The sequence below is a fragment of the Dipodomys ordii genome, unplaced genomic scaffold, assembly GCF_000151885.1.
Source record: "Dipodomys ordii isolate 6190 unplaced genomic scaffold, Dord_2.0 Scaffold24, whole genome shotgun sequence".
In the NCBI taxonomy this organism is placed as follows: domain Eukaryota; kingdom Metazoa; phylum Chordata; class Mammalia; order Rodentia; family Heteromyidae; genus Dipodomys; species Dipodomys ordii.
The window spans coordinates 8742655-8766915 of NW_012267240.1; the positions used below are offsets into that span (position 1 = coordinate 8742655).

The 24261-nt window shown below is 38.5% G+C and overlaps 1 protein-coding gene across 1 annotated transcript in view; it reads left to right on the forward strand.

Annotated features, from left to right (window-relative positions):
* The window catches only part of Arhgap21 (Rho GTPase activating protein 21), a 98517-nt gene that overhangs the window by 58740 nt on the left and 15516 nt on the right, over window positions 1-24261 (forward strand). The window contains exons 7-12 of the mRNA XM_013014749.1: window positions 5006-6887; window positions 17572-17730; window positions 17850-17952; window positions 18795-18831; window positions 21124-21249; window positions 23216-23500. Coding sequence (XP_012870203.1) covers window positions 5006-6887; window positions 17572-17730; window positions 17850-17952; window positions 18795-18831; window positions 21124-21249; window positions 23216-23500 — 2592 coding nt within the window. The remainder of the gene's footprint in view (window positions 1-5005; window positions 6888-17571; window positions 17731-17849; window positions 17953-18794; window positions 18832-21123; window positions 21250-23215; window positions 23501-24261) is intronic.

Here is a 24261-nt window from a genome sequence, read left to right on the forward strand (position 1 = left end):
GGCGCTGTAGCTCAAGTGGTAGAGCGCTTGCCTTGAGCTGAAGAGCTGAGGGACAGCGCCCAGGCCCAGAGTTCAAGCCCCACGACCGACCAAAATAAAATAAAATATGACTTGAATGAATTATAAGAATAGTTCATGTTTGTTGACATTTTTCAAATAATATAGACAAGTATATAAAAAGTGCCAGTCTCTCCCCATGCCTCCATCCCCTTCTCCCATTCTCCCACCAGCCAGGTCAGTGCATAGTCCACTGTACAGGTATGTAGATATTTTTGCTTTTTGTATGAGGAATGACATTAAGTTAACAAGTTAGCCTGTTAAATATGAACTAGCTTCTTTGTTCTGTGGGGCATTTTATTCTGCATTGTTTGTTTACTTGTTTAATCACTAATAGTATCATAGGTATGGTAATTATGACTTTGACTTAACTACTAGAAACCAAACTGAAAGGTTAATTAGCATTATTTACTGTAAGACATCGTACCTATCCTTAACATCCAGACTATTAATAGTAAAACTTGTTTGATTTGCCTTTCATAAGGTGGAAAATTCTGTAATCCATTTTTCTTTATTATTTTACCTCTTTTTTTGGGGGGGGGTCCTGAACTCTGGGCCTGGGTGCTGTCCCTCAGCTCTTCAGCTCAAGGCTATCACTCTACCACTTGAGCCATAGTACCACTTCCGGCTTTTTTTTTTTTTTTGCTTATGTGGTGCTGAGGAATTGAACACAGGGCCTTATGCATGCAAGGCAAGTACTCTACCACTGAACCACTTTCCCAGCCCCTACCTCTTGGTTTTGCTTAAGAGCTTGTTAGCTGTAATAGGCAGAGTCGGATTCATGCCAATATTAAGATAGCTTTTAAACTGTTGTAAGATATAAAACTTTAGGGACTGGGAAGATGACTCAGTCAGTGGTAGAGTGCTTGCCTTGCATGCATGAGGGCCCCAGGTTCAATTCCTCAGCACCACATAAGCAGAAAAAGCTGGAAGTGGAGTTGTGGCTCAAGTGGTAGAGTGCTAACCCTGAGCTGAAGAACTGAGGGACAGTGCCCAGGCCCAGAGTTCATGCCCACGACTGAAAAAAAAGATATAAAACTTTAAAAGGAGTTTAAGAAATATTGTGGAGTGATGTGAAAAAAAGCTAAATGAGAACAATTAAACAATTGCAATTTTTTGCCATTTTTTATTTTGGAAAAATATTATTGTCTGTATCTGTCAGAAACCACCTGCGTAAGTTGTAAAGCATTCATTTGATCTTAAAACCAAAATAGAAATGATTAATAGTTAACTATGCAATTCGGATTGACATTGGTTTAAAACATTTCTAGTTCATGACCATTTCAGATAAACTTGACTAATACTGGATGGTTTTGACATGTTTATATAAGAATGAGAATATAATCCCTGTAAGAGGTATTTTGTGCCACTTGATTGGTGCCCACTCACCAGTCAAAGATTCCCCAGTAGAAAGTCAAAACATTGGCATGTCAGACCATTACAACTCAGTGGAAGATTTGGTACTTTGTAACCAAGTGTAGTAGAGAAAACCAACACAGTCATAGCCAAGAGTGAGTTACAGAACTTTCAGTTCCATTCACAGAATATAAAATCATATGTCTGCACTTCATGTTCATCTGAGAGAGCTGCATATTCTGACCCATTCCAGGGGATACACCCCATGCTAGCCCTGTGAAGTCATGTCGTTGAAGGTGTAGGAATTTAATGCACAACTGGTTTCCTAGGGAACACCATTATCAGAAGAAAAATCATTTCTTAAAGTGCTTACTATTGATTCCTGACTTTACCTCCCAGAATGTGCCTTGAACCACACCTCTCAAACCCTCCCATATATACATGTTCCTGACTTACCCGCAGGTGTGTCCATGTCCTCCCAGTGGTACATAACAAATCACAGTGACTGTGGAGGCACTGATATTTCACTCTGGCTGGCAGATAGACATAGTATCGGTTCCAAATTTTATAAGAATGAGTAACATTTTAATAAGATAGTAAATTGATAGAAATAAAGTTATCTTGTTTAGTGGTTAATGTGCTAAAAATATGTGAGGATCTCAGTAATACTCTTGAATGATTTTCTTTTTTCTTTTTTGCTGGTTCTGGAGCTTGAACTCAGAGCCTAGGGGATGTTTCAAGGCTAGTGCTCTACTACCTGAGCCACAGCTGCACTTCCAGCTTTTTTTGTGATTAATTGAAGAGTCTCATGGACTTTTCTGCCCAGGCTGGCTTCTAACAATGATCCTCATATCTCAGCCTCCTGGGTAGTGAGGATTATAGGTGTGAGCCACCAGTCAGTGAATTCATTTTTTATTGTCTCAATTATAGTTCAAATGAGACTGTAGTTCTAGGTGTTAGCATGTCTACTTAGACAGTCTCATATGTATGAATTTTAAAGCCCCTTGTCAAAACTTAACTCAGAAGTGGGCACCTGTGACTATAATATTCAGAATTGCTATGTAGGAATTCTTAGAGATAATCTGATGCATATATAATAAAATTTTAAGCAATTAATAGTTCCAGCCACATACTTCCATTGTTAAGAGATAATAGTCTTCCCCAAATTTGAACAAAGAAGTTATTCTTAAATTGTTCATTCTAGAATAGCATTTCCCAGACACTTTTTTTTAATGTGTGGAGGAAAAAATAGGCTTCATGGCAAATGTTTGTATTTGTCTTCAGGTTTCCCAGTGTTTAAAAACATAACAGAGGTTTTTCAGAAGTCCAGAAGCTGGACAGCTTTCCCTCTCTCACCAGCTGTAGGGATCTGCCCTCCTTTTCAGTTGGTACATAACAAGATCTCCCGACCCCCTGCAGGAAATACTGCACAGGCAGTGCAGACAGGCTCCTGAAACAGAAGAGCAGCCGTGTGGCTCTAATGAGCACAAAAAAGACAGGCTTGTTAGGTTCGTGCACATATCCAACATGCAAAGTACATGTTCTGCTTGACTATTTATATATACTGTTTATACTGTAAAAATGTTAGTATATGCACGTCTAATTTCTGACTGCCTTCTAGTCCAGGTTCTAAGAGTCCAGGAAGTCATATTTTATGTACATTCAGTAGTTATTTCATAAACTAATAAAGTAGTATAAAAAAGACGGTGTTACAAAATCAGAATTTGTGAGTGAAATCTATTTAACAAAACGGTTTTCCCTCCCACCCCCAAACCCCAAATCATAGAGTAAAAGCGGCTGCCGTCAGCTGACAGCTTGTGGTTGTGCTCTGATTTACTGGGGAGGGAGGAGGTTGTACTATTTTAAATGCATAACAGAGCACTCATGTCGTCATGTGCAAGCAGAGATGGAAGCAGCTCAGGGGAAATGAGAGACATCAGTGTTGCTTGTGAGGAAGGGAAGCTTTGTAACGCGTTACCAGACAGCAGTGAGCTGCAAAAAAATCTGTCAGGCATGCGTGTCACCACATGTATTTTTGCTTTCAAGAGTCACAAGCAAATAAAGTAAGAACTAGATTAAAAAGCCTGGGGAAAAGTGGTTTAGAGGGATACTGAAGTTATTCTTTATGCTTCACTGCCCTTTACCTCTCTTGGTACCTTCCAGAGAAATCAGTGTAGATGTATTTTTAGCTGGCTGTTTCTAGCATCAATATGACAACATGATTCTGTCTTTATATCAGTAAGCAGCTTTCTACTGTGTTTCCCTATTTTCTGCTAGCTACAGTTTACAAAGGATGTCACAGCACTGGTAAGAAACGCTTAGTAGCCATTTCCTTGCTTTTTAAGTCATGTGTTGTAGAGATTTTTAACGAGCTGATTTATTAAAATTGTAAGTTTGCTTTAAAAAATCCCTCCATAGTCTTAATCTTACTAATTTGCAGAGAATGTTTGTGATAATATTGTTTACCTTGTTTCTTAACCTTTACATTTGGTTTTCTTTTGTCTCCTGGAAATAAATGATGGGTGTCAAAGCATAATATTTATCTGCATCTGTAATTTTTTAAAAGTATCACGCTTTCCTCTCCCTTTCCCTAGAACTTTGCTCCTCTTATGTTTGTGGCTGCACTTGGGCTTTGCAAGCTGTGTATGCAAAGACAGGATGTGATGAGAGTGTTGAATTAAGCTTGTTTTGATGGGGAAGATATGTTTCCACACCTGACTGTCTGAGATGCTAAATGTGATCTTGTGTTGCATCCATGAGCTCTGTTTTGTGCAGTCTCTGTAATTAATTAGTTGTTCTTAAATTTTAAGAAATATTACTAGATAATTTCATAAATAGTTGACAAAAATTGAGCTGCATGCCTGCCTGTTAATAACAGAAATCTCATCTAATAAGAGACCAGATAGATTTGTACATTATTGTTGTTGCATTAGCTTAAAAGAAAAAAAGTATATTTTGCATTCTGTAAGACAGATTACCCTTTTTATCTGTTTGTGCCTTTAATGTTTATGTGTTTAATTAAAAGCATGTTCTTTTATTTTAAATATTAAAACATTTAGCATGGCTAGTAAGAGTTTGATTTGTGAAAAATGAATTATTATTGGGAGATCCTGTAATGATTAATGGACAGTGTACTTCAATAAATTTTTATTATAGTATTAGTACTTCAAAATGTATTTGGTTAAGATTTTTACTATTTTTACCTTCTCTGGCAGAAGAGTCTTCTTTTGCAGGGATTTATTAGGCAGCCATTTAACCTGTCGACTCCTGAAAAATTGAGAAGCTTGAATGAGGAGAATTTTAGAAGCAACATGGCTATATCTAATTGGTTGGGGGAATGTTGATATGTCTTACACCTTTTGAAAAAGTAAATGATTAAAATCTATATTTGTTGCAAATTCTATAATTTATTTGATTTCTATGACACTAGTTTTTTTAATTTTTAAATTTTCTTTGTGAAGTACTCTGTTGTGTTTGAGTGCATGCGGCAGAATCATTCAGGAACACCTAGGGCTTAGTAATAAAATGTTCTACTACAAACACAGAAAATTTAGTGAATTTCTAGTGACTCTTTTCTCTCATTTCCATACAGGCATATTCTCAAGATGCCTACCTAAAAGGCAATGAAGCCTACAGTGGCAATGCCCGTAACATACCTGAGCCTCCACCAGTTTGCTACCCCTGGCTGCCATCTGCCCCTCCAGCCATGGCACAACCAGTCGAAGTATCTCCTCCAGACTCATCAGTGAGCAAACAGCAAACCAGTACACCAGTCCTGACACAACCTGGCAGGGCCTATAGAATGGAAATACAAGTGCCTCCATCACCAACAGATGTTGCAAAATCAAACACAGCAGTGTGTGTTTGCAACGAAAGTATAAGGACTGTCATTGTGCCTTCTGAGAAGGCTGTAGACTTGTTATCCAATAGAAACAACCATACAGGTCCTTCCCATAGAACTGAAGAAGTGAGGTATGGCGTAACTGAGCAGACCTCCTTAAAATCAGCATCCAGGACCACATCACCATCATCAATTCCTACTGCCCATCTGATTCATCAGACTTCAGGCTCCAGAGCATTGGAACCTTCTGGGATGTTACTTAAATCTGGACATTCGGAAGGACTGTCAGGCAGTAGATCTCAAGTGGTGGACTCTCCTTCTGTACCTGTCAATCATTATTCCCCCAATTCCCATCAGCACATAGACTGGAAAAACTATAAGACTTACAAAGAGTATATTGATAACAGGCGATTGCACATAGGCTGTCGGACAATTCAGGAAAGATTGGATAGTTTAAGAGCAGCATCTCAGAGCACGACAGATTACAACCAGGTGATCCCAACCCGCACTACTTTGCAGGTACGACGTCGAAGCACCTCTCATGATCGAGTGCCCCAGTCTGTTCAGATCCGGCAGCGCAGCGTGTCCCAGGAGAGACTGGAGGACTCGGTGCTGATGAAGTATTGTCCAAGAAGTGCATCTCAAGGCGCTCTGACATCCTCATCTGTTAGTTTTAGTAACCACAGAACTCGTTCCTGGGATTACATTGAGGGCCAGGGTGAAGCCTTAGAAAATGTCAATTCAGAAAATCAAACACCTGATTCCAATGGAGAGCGGAAACAGACTTATAATTGGAGTGGGTTTACTGAACAGGACGATAGACGGGGTATTTATGAAAGACCCAGGCAGCAAGAAATTCATAAATCTTTCCGGGGTTCGAATTTGACAGTGGCTCCAAGCATTGTTAATTCTGACAATAGGAGAGTGAGTGGTAGAGGAGTCGGCTCTGTGTCACAGTTTAGAAAAATTCCACCAGATCTAAAACCACTGCAATCCAACAGGAATTTTCAAACTACCAGTGGAATGTCACTCGCTCGGGGTATTTCACAAGACAGATCACCTCTCATGAAAGTCCGAAGTAATTCTCTGAAAGCGCCTTCTACCCATGTCTCCAAACTTTCATTCAGCCAGAACTCACTGGTTTCTATCAAAGACCAAAGACCAGTAAACCACTTGCATCAGAACAGTGTGTTGGGTCAGCAGACGTGGTTCAGAACTGAAAGCACCCCCAATCACCAAGCGGAGACAGGGAAATCCCTCTGTGTGTCTGGAGCTTCTGCAAAGCCTGGTCCTCAGATGAAGGAGCACTTGGGTACTTCAGACTTAGAATTATCTGTCAGTCAAAGAAATGACGATTTAAATTTACAAGAGGTTGAGGGTCAGCCCTCAAATGCTTTAGATAATAAAGAACCTGTCATCCTAAGAGAAAAACCTCCCTCCGGTCGCCAAACACCACAGCCTTTAAGACATCAGTCTTACATCTTGGCAGTAAATGACCAGGAGACCGGGTCAGACACCACCTGTTGGTTGCCAAATGATGCTCGCAGAGAGGTCCATATAAAACGGATGGAGGAGAGGAAGGCCTCAAGTACCAGTCCTCCTGGTGATTCCTTGGCTTCCATCCCATTTATAGGTGAGCTCATTTAGAGTCCTTGACTAATAGGTGAACTGAAAAATCTTTCAGAAAGCCAGGCCCCAGTGGCTTACCCCTATAATCCTAGCTACTCAGGAGGCTGAGATCTGAGGATTGTGGTTCAAAGCCAGTCTGGCTTTGAAAACCAGAAGTGGAGCTGTGGCTCAAAGTGACAGAGTGCTAGTCTTGAGAAAAAAAAGCTCAGGGACATCACCCAGGCCCTGAATTTAAGCCGCACACCCTACCAAAAGAAAAGAAATCTATTCAGAAAAGTAGAAGGTCTTGTTCTGCAAGCTCAGCTATCTTACATTGCCGTTTTTAGACACTTACTCTCAATTTTACATGTCGAACTTTAACCAGACCCATTAGCTTCTATCCTCCTTAAAATTATTTTTGGTTTCTAATTTCCTTTTTAAAAGAAAAAACTTGGTATAGCTAATACCCATTTTTTAATGTTTTAATTTTGATAAAACTGTTTCCCACTGTCTGGGGCTAACTCAGCAAACAAATCCTACCTAGTTGATACACCTGATTCAAGAACAAAATAGAACTGCTGTGGTAATTAGTAACCAACCTTTCATTTAAAACAGTGCCTTTCACTTTCTTTTGTCCTTCCAAGACAAGGTTTCAGTGCATAACCCAGACTAGCCTTGAGCTGGCAATCTTCCTGTCTGTTCTCTGAGTGCTGGGACTACAGATGTGTACAACCATGCCTAGCTAGTGTTCTATACTTTCTAAGTTGAGTTTTTGGTAGATTTAAGATTAAATTACTAAGGGATGTGAAGGGTAAATAAAAGGAGGAGGCTGCAATGCTTGGTAAGAAATGTACGCATTATCCTGCCCATGTAATTGTAACCCCTCTGTACAGTATCTTCACAAATAAAATTAAAAAAAAAGATTTAGAATAGAAAAAAAAGATTAAATTACTTCTTTGTGAAATTATCTTAGGGAAAAAAAATCACAGAATAGATTTGGGAACTTACAAGTGTATGCTCCAGCCTGTAACATCTACCCTGTTGACTGACTTTTCATCTGTTCTCTCCCATCTGAGCTGTATCCATCATACAGCAATGAGTATGATGTTTTCAAAGTACTAGTCATGTCATGCCTCTCTTCCAATCAGAATCCTCGGCTTGCTTTCTATCTCACCCAGAATGGAATCAGACCAAGATTCCACCATGGTCTGTGAGGCCCTCCAATTTCAGCCCCACTGCACTATCCCATCCCTCTCCTCTCCCAGTTGGATCTGCCATGTGCCTCTATCTGTCACTCATACCTGGTATGCCCAGCAGGACCAGTGCTGCTCTTTCTCAGCCCTGGGACACATTCCACAGATGATCATAAGCCACTGTCCCTCTCTCTGTTGGGAGTTCTGCTCAAGTTATTACTTCCTTCAAGCAGGCTTTCCTATCTAGCCCCCCTATCCCCACCACATCCACAGAGGCTACTTCGTATTTTTTATTACATTTTTCTCTGTGGAACTAAAATATAAACTGCAGAAGAGTGTGACTTTAGTCATGTGACACTGATCAGATTAGAAAGAAAGTTCTGCTCAGCTTGGAATTTTTATATATCTTTATATATATATATATATATATATATATATATATATTCAAGTTGTAAACATGGTTAGAGAATCTCTTACTCCAATAAACATCTTTAAGGTCAGGCTCAATGAATAGTAGAATCATACAATAGATGGAGTTTAGCACAACATCTCTAGCAGATATCTTACAGAAAGCAACAGTAGATTGGTGATTATTCTCTGCTAATTCCTCCACCTGTAGCTGTACTTCATAGGTCCTTGATCTTCCCAAGACAGTAGTGTCCTATTACAACATAATCCCATGGTATTGGAGTAGTAAAAACTGTGCTGTTTATTATCTTTTACTACTTTCCCTTAGTACTATGAAGTACAAGAATAGAGCAATGACTTAATTATGTTATCAAAGAGAAGAGTTTGGCCAAAATATAAAATAGTGATCTATTAAAATGTAAAGACTTGGTAATTACTCTATAAACACCCCATCCATAAGCAACTTCCACCATTTCGTTAGGTAGAAGTTCCAGTTTCATATTGTTTATTCATTCAGAAAAGCCCAATGTTTGTTACTTGGTCTTTCCAATCTAGTTAGAGTAAGTATATTTTTGAGATAGTAGGACATGTACTTGTATTAAAATAAAGAGGCTATCTTCAGTGTTTCCCATTGCATGTTAAGTAGTACTAAGAAAAAGTTCTTAGTGACCAAATAGGGTAAAAAATGCTAGTTCAAACAGGTTTTCATTTTTTGTCTTGTTTTAAAAGTAGTTTTACAAAGAAGTTGCCCTTCAGCAAAGCAGTGTATGAATACAATACTGTAAGACTTTTCAGAATCACAATTTTAATACATGTTAGGAATTGTCTAGAATTTTCTCAGAAATATTTGGCAGCAATCCTTTTGTTTAGGTTATCTAATGGGATTAGTGGATCACAAAAGACACATTAGCAGAACCTTGGTCTATAGCCTGTTGTTTTTACATAATTTTTAAATTAAAAGAAACTAAGGCCTGTTTTTATAATATCACATTCAGAAACTTATAATCTGCTATTTTAATAATAATTTTTGTTATTTAAGAACATTGAAGAACAATTAAATGGCTTGGCTTTAGTCCCAAAATATTAGAAAATGGAGTCAATTCATTTATTTAGTTATGTGTAATACAGAGTTAATTACATGACTTCTAGAAAGAGAAATCTCTTTAACCACATAGATTCTAATATTTCTCTTGTGCCGCAAAGACAGAAAAGTTTTAAAATAAACATTTTGCTTTTAAATGACGAGTATTATTAACACTAATAAGCTGATAAATCTTAAAAAATAAACTCCAGTTCCTTCAAGTAAAAAAAAATACAAAAGGACTAATTGTTCATAAGTAATCTGACTTGAGGAGCCTGTAGGCCCTTCTACTTGGGAGGCTGAGTCAGGAGGATCTCTGGAGCCCAGCCTGGACAGCACAGCAAGACCCCACCAAGTTTACCTTTGATTTAAACTCTCAAGGCAAATGAAAAGAAAAGTTGTTTGTCACGTTGGAATTTCTTTTGTAAGATGAATCTGTTAGTGGCATTTATTTTTCTTTTCCTTTAAGGACAAGGTTAAGTAAGTATATGAAGCAAAGATTGTATCGTGTGGAGTTGGAATAGAAGCAGTATATTCAATTTCCACATATATACATATATATATATACATATGTACAAATATACATATGTACATATATACATATGTACATATATATGCATGCTGTTACTCTTTTGGAACTGCATATATTATTTCATATTATTAATCCTTCCAACTTTCTTCCAACGTGATGACTGAAATCATCATGTCATCTGGAGATACAGTGTGCACACATGTCAGCTCCTTGCAGAAGGGTTATTTACCCTTCATTGTAACCTGCAGTGTTGGACACTGTATTGAGAAACAGGCATGGCTATCATAGAGAATTAGAAATTCGTTGTCTTAAACCTTGGTTTTCATTCATTTTTAATTGACATAACAGTTATAAATATAGGATACATTGTGATGCTTGATCACATATCTAGATTATGTAAGGAGAAGATCCAAGTGTGTAGCTTATCATCTGCTCATTCACATCATTTCTTTATTAAGTACTATCAAAACCTTTTTCAAATATTCTGAAACATACAATATATCCAGTCTCATCTGTATTGTTGCAAATGTCAGAATCATCATGTTCATGGTTGTGCAATATTCTGATGTGTGCACATGCCACATTTTATTCCATGATAGACACTTAATATTTATTTCCAAGGTTGGCTCTTGTGGTTAGTGCTACATTAAGCGTGATAGTGCAAGTGCCTCTTCAACATACTGATGTCATCTCCTCTGATATATATGTATCCAATAGTGAGGTTGCAAGCTCAGATGGTACTTTATATTTTGCTTATTGAGTAATCTCCATACTGTTTTGCATAGTGCCTATAGTAATTTATGTTCCCACCAGTTGTAGGGTTCCCTCTTCTCCATATCCCACCAGCACTTTTGTCTTTTTTGTAATAGTCATTCTAATTAGAGGGAGGTGGTGTCTCACTGAAATTTTGATTTCCACTTCTTTGATGAGTAGTGTTGACTATTCTTTTTCATATACCTGCTGGCAATTCGTATATATTTTGAGAAATAGTTCAGATCTTTTGCTCAATTGGGAATTGGGAAGGTTGCTTGATTTGTTTCTGCTCTTGAGCTCCTTATGTTTTTTGGATATTTGTTACCACAGCTGACAAAGCTGTGTAGCTTGTGAATTCCTTATTTTGAACGTTGTCTTTTTACTTCCTTACGTTGTCTCTTTTGACAAAGCAGAAGGATTTAAGTTTGTTAGAAGCATTCAAGTTTAATGTGATCTCATTTGTTTTTGTTGCCTGTGTTTGGGGATCTAGACTAAAAGCCCCTTGCCCCAAACTAATGTCATGGAACTCTTTCCATATGTTTTCAGCTAGTCAATTCATAGTTTGAGGTCTTACATTTTACTCTCATTAATTTCAGTTGACTCTGGCACATTGCATGTTGTTACTCAGTTTTTCCAGTGATACTTATTGAAGAAACTGCCCTTCCCCATCATGTGTTCTCAGTACCTTTGCCATATATCAGTTTTTTTCTGTGAAGCATATCATTGCTATTTTGGTAAGGGTTGCATTGAATCTTCAGAGTGCTTTGGTGGAGTATGGACATTTTAAATTATTTTAATCATCCACCAGCACCGAGTATCTTTGTGTTTGTGTTGAGCTTCTTTTATCAGTGTTATGGTTTCAATGTAGAGACCTTTCAAACTTTGTATTTGTTGCTAGATTTGAGGGTGGGGAGATTGTGGTCTTTGATAGCTATTACAATGAGATTTTTTTTTCTTGACTTACATTCATGTAAGTATACAGAAAGACTCCTTTTTTTTAAAATGCTGATTTCGTGTCTTGCTATTTTACTGAATTGACTTCTAATATGTTTTGGTAGAGTTTTTAGGGTTTGTACACATGATCTGCAAACAAAAATAATTTAACTTCTTTCCAATTTGGATGCCTTATTTCTTTTTCTTCCCTAACTTTTCTGGATAAGAATCCTAATACAGTAATGGTATGAGTGGACATCTATCTTGCTTTATGTGTTTCGATAGTGCTCCCAGTTGTGCTTGAACAAATAAAACAATTATTTCAAATCAGCTCATACCAGTGCTGTAGGTGTGGTTCAGGTGGTAGACTGCCTGACTTGCAAACACAAAGACTTGAGTCCATTAAAAAGAAAATACTAGCTCATGCTGAAAAGTCATATTAACTTACAATTTCTTCTTTCATAGACCTAGTTGGTTGGTGTCACGTGTGGCTAGATCTAGACACTGAAGTCAGAGCATGAAGATGGAGAATAATGACCTCAGAAATTGAGAATTAAGGCTTTTTTTTTTCACAAGAAACAGTGATGATGTGGAATTTTAATAAGTTTTCAATGTCTTTCCTGTTCTTTCTTACACAATGTTATGGGATTTTTACTGAAAAAGAAGTAAATTAAAAGTTTGTTTCTTAAGTCACATTCTTTATGTGATTTAGCATAACATGAAAGATTATGCTACTTGCAAAAAGGTTGCAATTTTCTAGCCCTAATAGTTCATAAGTAAGTGTTGTGTTATGACTCCCTGACTGGCATAAAGGTAATTTTTTTTTAAATTTTCATGTGACTGGATATTTAATTATTTAAAAATGTAGAAATTAGTTGAAAATGTGAGAACCCATGGTTTTGAATATATTTATCTATGAGAATGAAAATTGTGGCTTTTCCTCAATAACATGTCTATTTTCATCCCTTGGAAAAAAAGAAATTCTGGATTATTGTTTACACCTAATCTATACATTGGTGATATTCCAAGTGTAACTATTAAAGTTTAAAATTTTGGATTAATTGCAACTATAATACTATTTCTAGCACAACAGAAAAATTTTCATATTTTCCACGGGAAGGAAAAATTAGATTTATAAGTAATTAATAAATATGAGGTAATGTAATTACATGTATTTCAATAGCCTCTTCCTTTAGTCTCTTTAACGTACTAGTAGTAAAAGGAATGTACTAGAAAGCCACAAACAGTACTGACATGAGTAAGCAACAATACTCTCTTCTCCAGTCAGTCCCCTCCAGTCAGATCCGCCCTCCCCCCTTTTTGGAAGTATTACTTGTAATGCAGATGATTTTACTCCAGTGAGTTTCAACACTTTCCTTCATAGGATATTTGCTTTTTTGTGTCTCCTTGTTTTGGCAAAAAGAATGCCTTGTCATCCAGGACCACCTATGTTATCACAAATGACAGGATTATATTATTTAGTTTGGCTGCCTGAATAGTATTCCATTGTAAGTGTTTTTCAAGCTTGCTTTATCCTTTCATCATTATTGGCATTTGGACTGATTTTAAATTCTACCTATTGTGAAAAGTACTCCAGGAAACACAGGAATGCAGATGTCTCTCTGACATAGTAATTTCATATCCATTGGATATATACCACTAGTGGGACTGCTGAATCATATGGTAATTCTATTTTTAGGTTTTTGAAATAGCATCCATACTGTTCCATAAAAGCTGTATTCATTTACATTCCCTCCAACAGTGTGTAAATCTCCTTTCTTTCCAAGCTTGCCAGCGTGATACTCTTGTCTTTTTGATTATAGCCACTCTACCCAGGGTAAGACAAATACCACCTGGTTTGTGTCATATGTGAAATCTAAAAGACTTGTGTTTATAGAAATAGAAAGTAAAATCCTGGTTATGGGCTGCTGAAGAATGGGAGTGGAGGATGGGGAAGCAGTGAGAGGCTGGTCTGTGGGTACAAAGTTACAAGTAGATTGGAAGGCTAAGTCCTCATACTCTGATGCACAGTAATTATATTTAATAGCAATGTATAGTTCAAGTGGGTAAAGCTTTTGAATGCACTAACCCAAAGAAATGATAAATGAGGAGGTAGACTAACTACCCTAATTTGATCATTATACAGTGTGTACATGTGTTGAAACATCATACGTACTCCATAAATACGTACAATTGTGTATCAATTAGAAATGATTTTCTTATGTTTAAGTCAAAAAGAGATTGAATGAGCTTTGGGAGGGGTAGTTCAGTGGCAGAATGCTGCTTACTAGAGTGTGTAAGGCCTTGAATTCAATGTTCAACACCACACACACATATGCATGCATGCACAAATTCAAAAGAGGTTGAGTGAAGACCACTAGGAAATCTAGGCTTGTGAAAAAAACCAACAACAAAACTACCTTTGAAATGTTACCCAGTATGTAATACACACACACACACACACACACACACACACACACACACACACACACACACACTTTAAATTTTGCTCCATGATTTTTCTTTCTTTCTTTCTTTTTTTGCAGTCATGGGGCTTGAACTCTGGGCCTGGGCACTGTCCCTCAGCTCTTCAGCTCAAGGCTAGCACTCTAACACTTGAGCCACAGCGCCACTTCTGGTTTCATGAGTGGTTTATTGGAGATTAGAGTCCCATAGACTTTTGTGCCGGGGCTGGCTTTGATCCGGGATCCTCATATCTCAGCCTGCTGAGTAGCTAGGATTACAGGTGTGAGCCAACGGCACCCGGCTCCATGATTTTTTTTTGAAATTTAAATAAATCAATATTTTAAATTACCTTGCAAAGCACGAAATCATTCCCCTACAAGACTTCTTCTACACCATCTGCAGGCAGTCATCTACCCCTGGGTAGTTGCTTAGCTTTAAGAAAGACTCTCTTCCAGAAACTCACTTTTTAAAGTTATTTTGTTATTTTATTTTTTTGTCAGTCATGGGGCTTGAACTCTGGGCCTGGGAGCTGTCCCTCAGCTCTTCAGCTCAAGGCAAACGCTCTACCAATTGAGCCACAGCAGTATGTATTTTCTAATTGTTCATTTCTGCAATTATTTCATATGAGCCATCTGGTAACTGGTTTTGCTACAAAAATCTCCTTAGATCATTAGTACTACAGATAATTTCTAAAGAATTCTTTTTCACTGTTCATATGAATATTTGTTGATCATTATAGAACTGTGAACTAGGCGGATTCCATAAAACCAACCAACTTTTGTCCATATCATTTGAAGAAACTTTGTTAAGTCTGGGGTAATTTAAACCCTAATGCTAAATTCAAATACTCTACAAACTTCAGTAAAATTAGACTATTTTTGTCTTCACTGAATTAATTTTAAATGCCTCACATCTCTGAGGTTTTGCAAAGGGATTATTGGATTCTGCCATCATAACAGTAAATTAGCACATACTTAGAGTGGCTCATAGAGACATTTTGAGAATATATATATATATATATATATTATATTTTTTGGGGGGGGTCCAGTCGTGGGGCCTGAACTCTGGGCCTGGGCACTGCCCCTCAGCTCTTCAGCTCAAGGCTAGTGCTCTACCACTTGAGCCACAGCGCCACTTCCGGCTTTTTTCTTTTTGCTTATGTGGTGCTGAGGAATCGAACCCAGGGCCTAAAACATGCAAGGCAAGCGCTCTACCGCTGAGCCACCTTCCCAGCCCCAAATGATTTTATAATGTTTTGGGTTTTTTTGGATCCAGTCCTGGGGCCTGAACTCTGGGCCTGGGCATTGTCCCTCAGCTCTGAAGAGCTGAGCTACCTTCCCAGCTTTGAGAATATTTTCTTCTAAAATATTTCCTTTAGCATAAATCTTTTTTTTTAATTTATTTATTTTTTATTTGTGAACATACTGTACAGAGGGGTTACAATTACATGGGCAGGATAATGCGTACATTTCTTACCAAGCATTGCAGCCTCCTCCTTTGGTTTACCCTTCACATCCCTTCCCAGCCTCCCCCCTCCCCCCCAATCCCAACCCTTCTCCTCCTTAAGACCAGAAAATAAGCTTCATTGGTTTTTAGCCATAAAATAGAAATTTTATAACTTTGCAAACATTAGTTCTCTCTATTAAAATATTAACCATTAAAAACAATGAAGTTTCTTCAGATTTAGCCAACATTATTGTATTTTTTACTTTACGGATTAAGGAATGAAAAGCCTATTTCATCATTATAATCTTTAAAGGATCTCATTAAGAAACACTTTGACTTTTAGTAGCTCTGTCTTTATAGTTGTGCTTCTAAAAGTTATCTTCTCTCAAATACTAGAAATTAAATCATTAATTTTTTTTTTTTTTTTTTTGGTCGTTCCTGGGGCTGAACTCTGGGCCTGGGCGCTGTCTCTCAGCTCTTCAGCTCAAGGCAAGCACTCTACCACTTGAGCTACAGCGCCACTTCTGGTTTTCTGGTGGTTTACTGGAGATAAGAGTTTCACAGACTTTCTTGCCCGGGCTGGCTTTGAACCACAATCCTCAGATCTCAGCCTCCTGAGTAGCTAGAATTATAGGTGTGAGCCACCGGCGCCTGGCTTAAATCACTAATATTTTTAAAAAAGATTTTAAGTGATGGCATTGTCCAAAGAGAAATTAACTCATGACTTGCCTTAAAAAACTGTCACCCCATCGATATATCACCTTTATGATAACAGTTTAAAAAACAAAATTTAAAGTGAGATTTTTTTTTTGGACTGAACTGGTATTTACCAATTAGAGAACAAGAGAGAGCAGGGGACTCAGGTGTCACACCTCATTCACAGGACTGAGTGCAGGACCCTGTAACTGTGCCCATTGTCAGCTGCTATCTTCACCTGTAAAATATCACCATACCTATCCTGTGTTTTATAAGAGGTAGTACGTGCTAGAATATAGTGAGTGCTGTTCATGACAGTGATTGGCTTTCAAAACGCTTACAATTCATACCATGTAAAACATTCCTTATTTCTCCAAGAATGCAAAAAGTCCCCATCTCCCCCTTAAATCTGTTTCCTCAGGGGAACTCCAAGATCCCTATCTGTCTTGTTCATTTTTGTGTGATTTACACAAAAATGCCAAATAGACTAGCAGTGATCCCGGTAAGAGACTGGCAGCTATACACTGAGCTCTGTTCCCTGTCTACAAAATTTAAAGGTAGATGTGGTGGAATGGAAGAGGGGGTGATTTGAGGCCTTGATACATCAAAAGGTAGAGCCTTAGCCAATTTACCTTGCTTAATTAGCTTTCTGAATTGATTGTTATAACACAATTAAAACTTGAAAAGGTATATGATTCTGCTTTGGTAGGTTTAGATTCTAGATAATGCAAACTTTTGGAACTTTCATTATTATCAGTTATTGGTGGTAGAAGAAACAACACATTTAACTTCTTACAACATTCTTAGACAATGCTTTTAAAAAGGAGGTCCTAGAGTAGTATCTGTTAAGTAAGACCAACAGATAGTTGAGTGTTAAAAGTCTGGCCCTTTTTTGCCATGATTATTACTTATTGATAGTAATTAGTTTCTTTCTTTTGCTGGTCCTGGGCTTGAAATCTAGACCTGGGCGCTGTTCCTGAGCTTCTATTGCTCAAGGTGTGCCCTCTACCACTTGAGCCACAGAGCCACTTTGGCTTTTTTCAATAGTTTATTGAAGATAGGAGTCTCATGGACTTTCCTGCCTGGGCTGGCTTTGAACCATGATCCTCAGATCTCAACCTCCTGAGTAGCAAGGATTACTGTGTGAGCCTTCAACGCCTGGCTTGTAATTAGTTTCCTTACCACTTCCTTTTTCTTCCAGATGAACCGACTAGCCCTAGCATCGACCACGACATTGCACACATCTCTGCCTCTGCTGTTATCTCGGCCTCCACCTCTCAGGTCCCCTCTATAGCAACAGTTCCTCCCAGCCTGACCACCTCAGCCCCTTTGATCCGACGCCAGCTCTCGCATGACCAAGGTACATTAAGGAGCAGTTAGCAAATCCTACCTTTCAATCATGTAACAAACTGGTCTTTTTCACCAGTAAAAGAATCTGGAAACCACTTGAAAAGTAGCAATGTTGGGTTTTCATTACAGAGTCTGTGGGACCCCCAAGCCTGGATGCCCAGCCCACCTCAAAGACAGAAAGATCAAAATCATATGATGAGGGTCTGGATGATTATAGAGAAGATGCCAAATTGTAAGTCTCAGTGTGTTACTGTAAATATTGGTATGTGGTGGGTATTTGGGACAAATTTGGCATATAAATACTGAAGTTAAGGTTTTTGAACATGACATAAAATAGTACATATGTGTACGTACAGTTACATATGTCTATCCTGGACCTGCAGCTGCTCAGCACTACTCAAATGTAGCTGTATTACTATTTTTTGAGGGTAATTCTAAAGCTAGTCTACATATAAAATCATTTATACACACTTGTGCTTTTGTGTGCATTCTGTACAGATGAGATCCTTCAGTTCATATTTGTGCCACATTCTTTTTCATGGTTGCTTAATTTTCCATTGAATAGTTGTACTGTACTATATTTTTACCAGTATTCTGTATTCTGTTGGCTTCCTCAATGCATCATTACTATGTGCACATATTTATGATTGAACATAGTATTGCTACATCCAGCTTCTCTTGAAGCCCTATGCCTTTTCATGACAGCACTTGCGCTATGGGGAAGGACAGTGTTGGGCAGCACTTACCATTGGACCATCAGGGGCACACTGCTGGCTCTAGCTGACTGCTGTTGGTGGCCATTAACACACCAGGACCAGCATGGCAGAAAGCCTACTCAGAGCTTTACATCTGTGCATAACTAGACATCAGCAACCCAGTGCTTAGCATTTTAAGCAGAAAGCTTTCATATGCTACAGTATCAATAAAATTAGCTGTTTTTCTCACATTGAACAGTGAACATATCACATGACACTGATGAAATGTTAGCTCAATGAAAGATTACTTGTTAATATTCAATTTTTTTACATCCTTGTCTTTTCCACTTATTAACACATGTGTATGCTTTTCCAACAGATCCTTCAAGCATGTATCTAGCCTGAAGGGAATCAAGGTTAGTGTTCATTGAATATGTGTACTTTATGTGCATTCATCAAGTACATACTATTATACATGCATTGTGCTGATTTTTCTCACTTTTATCAGTTCATTATTTGTTAGATGCTTGTTTTTGCATCCTTAAAAATTACTATTTCATGTTTTCCCTCTACCCTCTCTTTGTACCTCAGTTCTTCTTTCTCTCCTTCACCTGTCCTCATACTTCACTGAAAAAAAATTAGGAATGGCTACACAGGAATTTCATTAGCCATCTCAAAAATAGTTGTCACCTGCAGTGATAGCCAAACTTCCTGCCTTCCTTCGTTACCTTTAACTTGATACAGTGTACTGTTGACCAAGACCCACCCTTCTTTGGGTTTTATCCCTGGCCACATTTTCAAGTTTCTCTTAACCTCCTGCAAGATCATTGTCTTCCCAGTGGCCCATGCACTATTCCCTACTATTCCCTTCATCTTACAGACACCTTCTCTAGTTCCTACTCTGGCTTTCTCTTTGACTTGTATAGCAACACTCCTTGCAAAAATGCCTTACAGTGTCACCTTTCCAGTCCACACTTATCAAAATGACAGTGCTCATGATACAGTTTCCAGTGGCATTGATTCCAAAAGTAGTGGCTACTTTGCTTTTCAACTCAATTCACTGTTCAGCAATAGCCAACACAATTTCTGTCTTCTTCCTGAAATACTTTGGGATGCTGGCTTCCATTTTGCCAATCCCTTTCACTTTTCCTTCTGCCTCTAAGATCACTTCTTAGTCTCCTTTTCTAGGTCTTCTGCTGCTGCTTGTTATCTAAAGTTTGGAGTACTACGAGTTGTTCTGACCCTCGTAATGTTTGTCTACCTTGTCTACCCCGATTTCCTCAGAAGCTTATACAAAGACCTCCAAAATCTGTATTGCTAGCCTTAGTCCCTTCCCTAAATGGCAGGTCATATAAGCTGCTGCCTATGTGATATCTTCATTTGAATCTTGAATAAGCATTCAAGATTCATATGGCCAGTAGGCCTCCATTACTCCAGACTAGTTGATCTCTTGTTCAAGCCAAATTGTACAAAATAGCCATGTTATTTCACTCTATATCTAAAACCCCAAGTCATATATTTATGTATTTATTTGTGGTAGTACCACAGATGGAACTCAGGGCTTTGAACCTTCTCTGTTTGGGCTTAGTTCCTCTGGCACTCTGCCACTTGAGCCATGGAGTCTCAAGGATTTTTCTACCTGGTCTGGCTTCAATCCTCAGTCTTCTGATTGCCGCCGCTTGAATAGTAAGGATGTCAGGTATTCACCACCAGCTGACTGAAAACCCTGAGTTTATTTACACTCAATCCTCTCTGTTTCCACTCATGGTACATTAGTCTAAGCCTTCATTATTCCTCACCTTTATTCCTATACTAATGTCTTTTCATACTTGTCCTTTCAGAATCTGTTCTACACTGTAATGTGATCTTTGAACTGTGAGGTTAGGTAATAATACTCCACGATTCATCACTAAATGACTTCCAGTCCTGGCCTAAACAGTGTTTGTCAGCTGTGTCATTGATGTAGAACCATGAATCTACATTTGTCTCTGAAATTTTTCTCCCTCTACTGTTTTTTGGCTAGCTCCTAGTTTTTCTTGCCCATGTTAACTAGATCATCTCTTCAATGAGCCTTGCCTTGATACCAGCTCATAGTTGCTACACAGTCATTCTGTCACCTCCCTATTTTTATTTTCAAGTCACTATCTCAACTGGTTTGTTTTTTCTTTTCCTCTGTCTCTTTTCACAAGTCTCATATAACTGATCACCTGAGTGCTGGGATTGAAGGCAACCACCATCATATTTAGCTTCTTGTTTCTCTTTTTAATTGACATAAAGAACAGGAAAATCATCCTATTCCTGTGTGTTTTTAAAAAACAAATTAAAAGTTCCTGGTGCCTGGTGGCTCATGCCTTTAATCTTTAGGAGGCTGAGACCTGAGGATTGTGGTTCAAAGCCAGCCCAAATAGGAAAGTCATGGAGACTCTTATCTCCAGGAAATTACCAAAAAAGCTCAGAGATCGAGCCCAGGCCCTAAGTTTAAGCCCCAGGAATGGCCAAAAAAAAACAAGTTTCTTCAGATAACACTTTAAAAATAATGGTAGTCAATTTATATTCAACAGGATGGGGAATCTTTTTTTTCAAAAAAAGGTAGAATTTTTTCCCCAAAACTAGCTCTTAATGACTTTTTTTGGCAATCTTAATGTGCAAATATTTATTCATAGGGAGAACATTGACATTTCACTGTGTTTTCTTGCTCTTTCCTGTAGATCCTAGACAGCCAGAAGTCATCAGAAGACTCTGAATCCAGAAAGGATTCTTCCTCTGAAGTCTTCACAGATGCTGCCAAGGAAGGGTGGCTCCAGTTTCGACCACTCATCACCGACAAGGGCAAGGTAGAACATATCCTTAATCCCAAACGAAGTACTGTGTATAGGTGGGAAATGGTGAGGTGCTCACCACCTGAAAAAGTGGGGAAATCATCTGGAAATATATTCTGTAGTAAGGAAAAGAATATATTTTAAAGAAAATTCCAGTCACTGATTTTATGCCTTTTCGTCTACATGTAGACTATATTGTTTTATATATATATATTTTTTTTATGTTTTATACTATCCCCTTCCTTGTCTCCCTGCTTGCCATTGTTGGACGCCTATTCACAACACGATGAAGGGCGCCAGCGGCTCCATCACTGACAAGTCCTGGGATGAGTCTGAGTAGGGTGGGTTGCCACGGCAACCCTGGACGAGGCTCGATATCCCGGGAGCCCTGGTTTTTCACCACCGCCTCTGTCTGATTAGATTCGCACCTGGATTTCCCGGAACCCAGAGTGGAGGAGCCTTCATGGCGGAAGCTAGCCTAACTTCTCATTCCAGGGGAAGCCAGAGCATGGCCCCTGAGACCCCCCCATCCCAGTTCTGGAATTCACTCTCTCCCATGGACCGGTGAGGGAGTCAAGGGAGTGGGCTCGGCTGTGCCAGCCGCTGTGGGCGGAGCAGGAGCCGTGGGCGGGGCCATGTTTTATATTTTGCATTGTGAAAAGCAATTGAAGTATGGGGAAAATGCAGTCCAAATTTCAATATATACCCTGAAAAATTAAGGAAAGGGAAGGGAGAAGGTTGGGAGTGGAGGATGAGACAGTTTCAAGGAATGACATTGACTAAGATGCATTGTAGTGATAAACTGCTTTGTTGAATGGCTGCTACTTACAGAAGCAGCTGCTTTGCTTATTAGCTTCCTAGTCATAGGTTAACCACAGAGTAGGCCTTTACTATATGAACGGACAATTCTCTTAAGTAATTTTTATTGGTTAGGTAATTGTCTTTATCAAAAATAAAAGCAGGGGCTGGGAAGGTGGTTTAGTGGTAGAGTGCTTGCTTTGCATGTATGAGGCCCTGGGTTCAGTTCTTCAGCACCACATAAGCAGAAAAAGCTGGAAGTGGTGCTGTGGCTCAAGTGGTAGAGTGCTAGTCTTGAGCTGAAAAGCTGAGGTACAGTGCCCAGGCCCAGAGTTCAGGCCCCATGACTGGCAAAAAAATAAATAAAAGCAAAATTATAAATACTGGTTTTGAATATAACATTATCATTGTACACTTCATTAAGTACACTACAATATAGTAGCAGCAGATACAATATAGTAACAACTTAAAAAGACTTTTGATAATGCCAAAATATTTTCCAGATGCCTTGGCTTTGTAAAACACACACACATACGGGTATTATTGATCTCCCATTTGAAATTGTCTGTTTTGGGTCCCGTTGTGGAGCCTGAACTCTGGGCCTGGGCACTGTCCCTCAGCTCTTCAGCTCAAGGCTAGCACTCTGCCACTTGAGCCACAACGCCACTTCTGGCTTTTTTCTTTTTGCTTATGTGGTACTGAGGAATCAAACTTAGGGCCTCATGCATGCAAGGCAAGCGCTCTACCACTGAGCCACCTTCCCAGCGCTTCTTTGGCATTTTAAATTAATATCTTTTGCAACATGTACTTTATTTGAATTACTTTACTCATTTTATCCTCCCAACTGAAGTTGAGGTTTCATTAGTCCTTGGCTGTGTGATGTGAATATATTTCCTAACTTGGATAATAAGCTACAATTTTATCCTTTGTGCCAGAATATATTGTATATATTAGATCTAATATGTAATTCATATTCTATAATGCATGTTTATATATTCATGTTATATAGGATATATTATGCATGCTTAATATATTCTGTGTGTATATATTGAGGTCAGTCAGGCATCTGCTATAACATGCAATATGTGTGTTTGTATATTCAGAGTATTGCTTAATATGCCCATTCTGTCACCAAAAAAATAGCCATGTGTTGCATATTCATGAACCAATTCATGTTTTCCAGCGAGTTGGTGGAAGTATCCGGCCATGGAAACAGATGTATGTAGTACTTCGGGGCCATTCGCTTTACTTGTACAAGGACAAAAGGGAGCAGTTACCCCCGGCTGAGGAGGAACAGCCCATCAGCGTCAATGCTTGCCTCATAGACATCTCATACAGTGACACCAAGAGGAAAAATGTTTTTCGACTCACCACATCTGACTGTGAATGCCTGTTTCAAGCTGAAGACAGAGACGATATGTTAGCTTGGATCAAGACTATCCAGGAAAGTAGCAACCTAAATGAAGAGGTATGGATACTAAAGGCTATGGGTGGAATCTATACTTTTACGATATTTTTCTTAGGAAGACTGAAAAAAAAATCTAATGTATGATTTTTTTTGCACTATTAGGGATTGAACTCAGGGTCTCATGCTTGCTAGGCAGGCATTCTACCACTTGAGCCACAACTCCAGCCCTGATATATTAAGGTTACTTAAAAAAAATTTAGAAAGCTATTTCTATTTAAAAATAGTCAAGCAGTAAGAAAACTCAAGTTTGCTACTTAACATTATTTTCACTTATTGAAACGTTACCATGCCAGAGCTAGACAAATGTGTACCAGTCATACTCTACTTACCTTCCCAAAAGCAGTGAATACAAATGGCCTCATGCTGTCCTGACCATTCTAGTTGTCCCTTTGTGTCCCCGTCATTCCGTAGATACCCAAACCTGTGGCACTCCAGTTTCTTACATGAAATGCCGTTGTGTTTGTATGTAATCTATTATACATCTGATCTCTAGATTACTTGTAATAGTTATTCCTTAACAATGCTATTGGCACAGCAATAACAAGCAAGAGTCCAGCCATGTTTGAAATGATGCAGTTTTTTTTTTTCTATTTTCCATCCACAGTTGGTTGAATTCTCATATTTGAGACCTGAGGACAGAAAAAGCTAGCCAAAGCTTTTGAACTGTATTACTAGGGTAGACCTGTTTCCTCATCTCAAAAACAGGATATGTGGGCTTAGGTTATAGAAAGCTATTTATCTGAACAAATTACTGAAGGCTG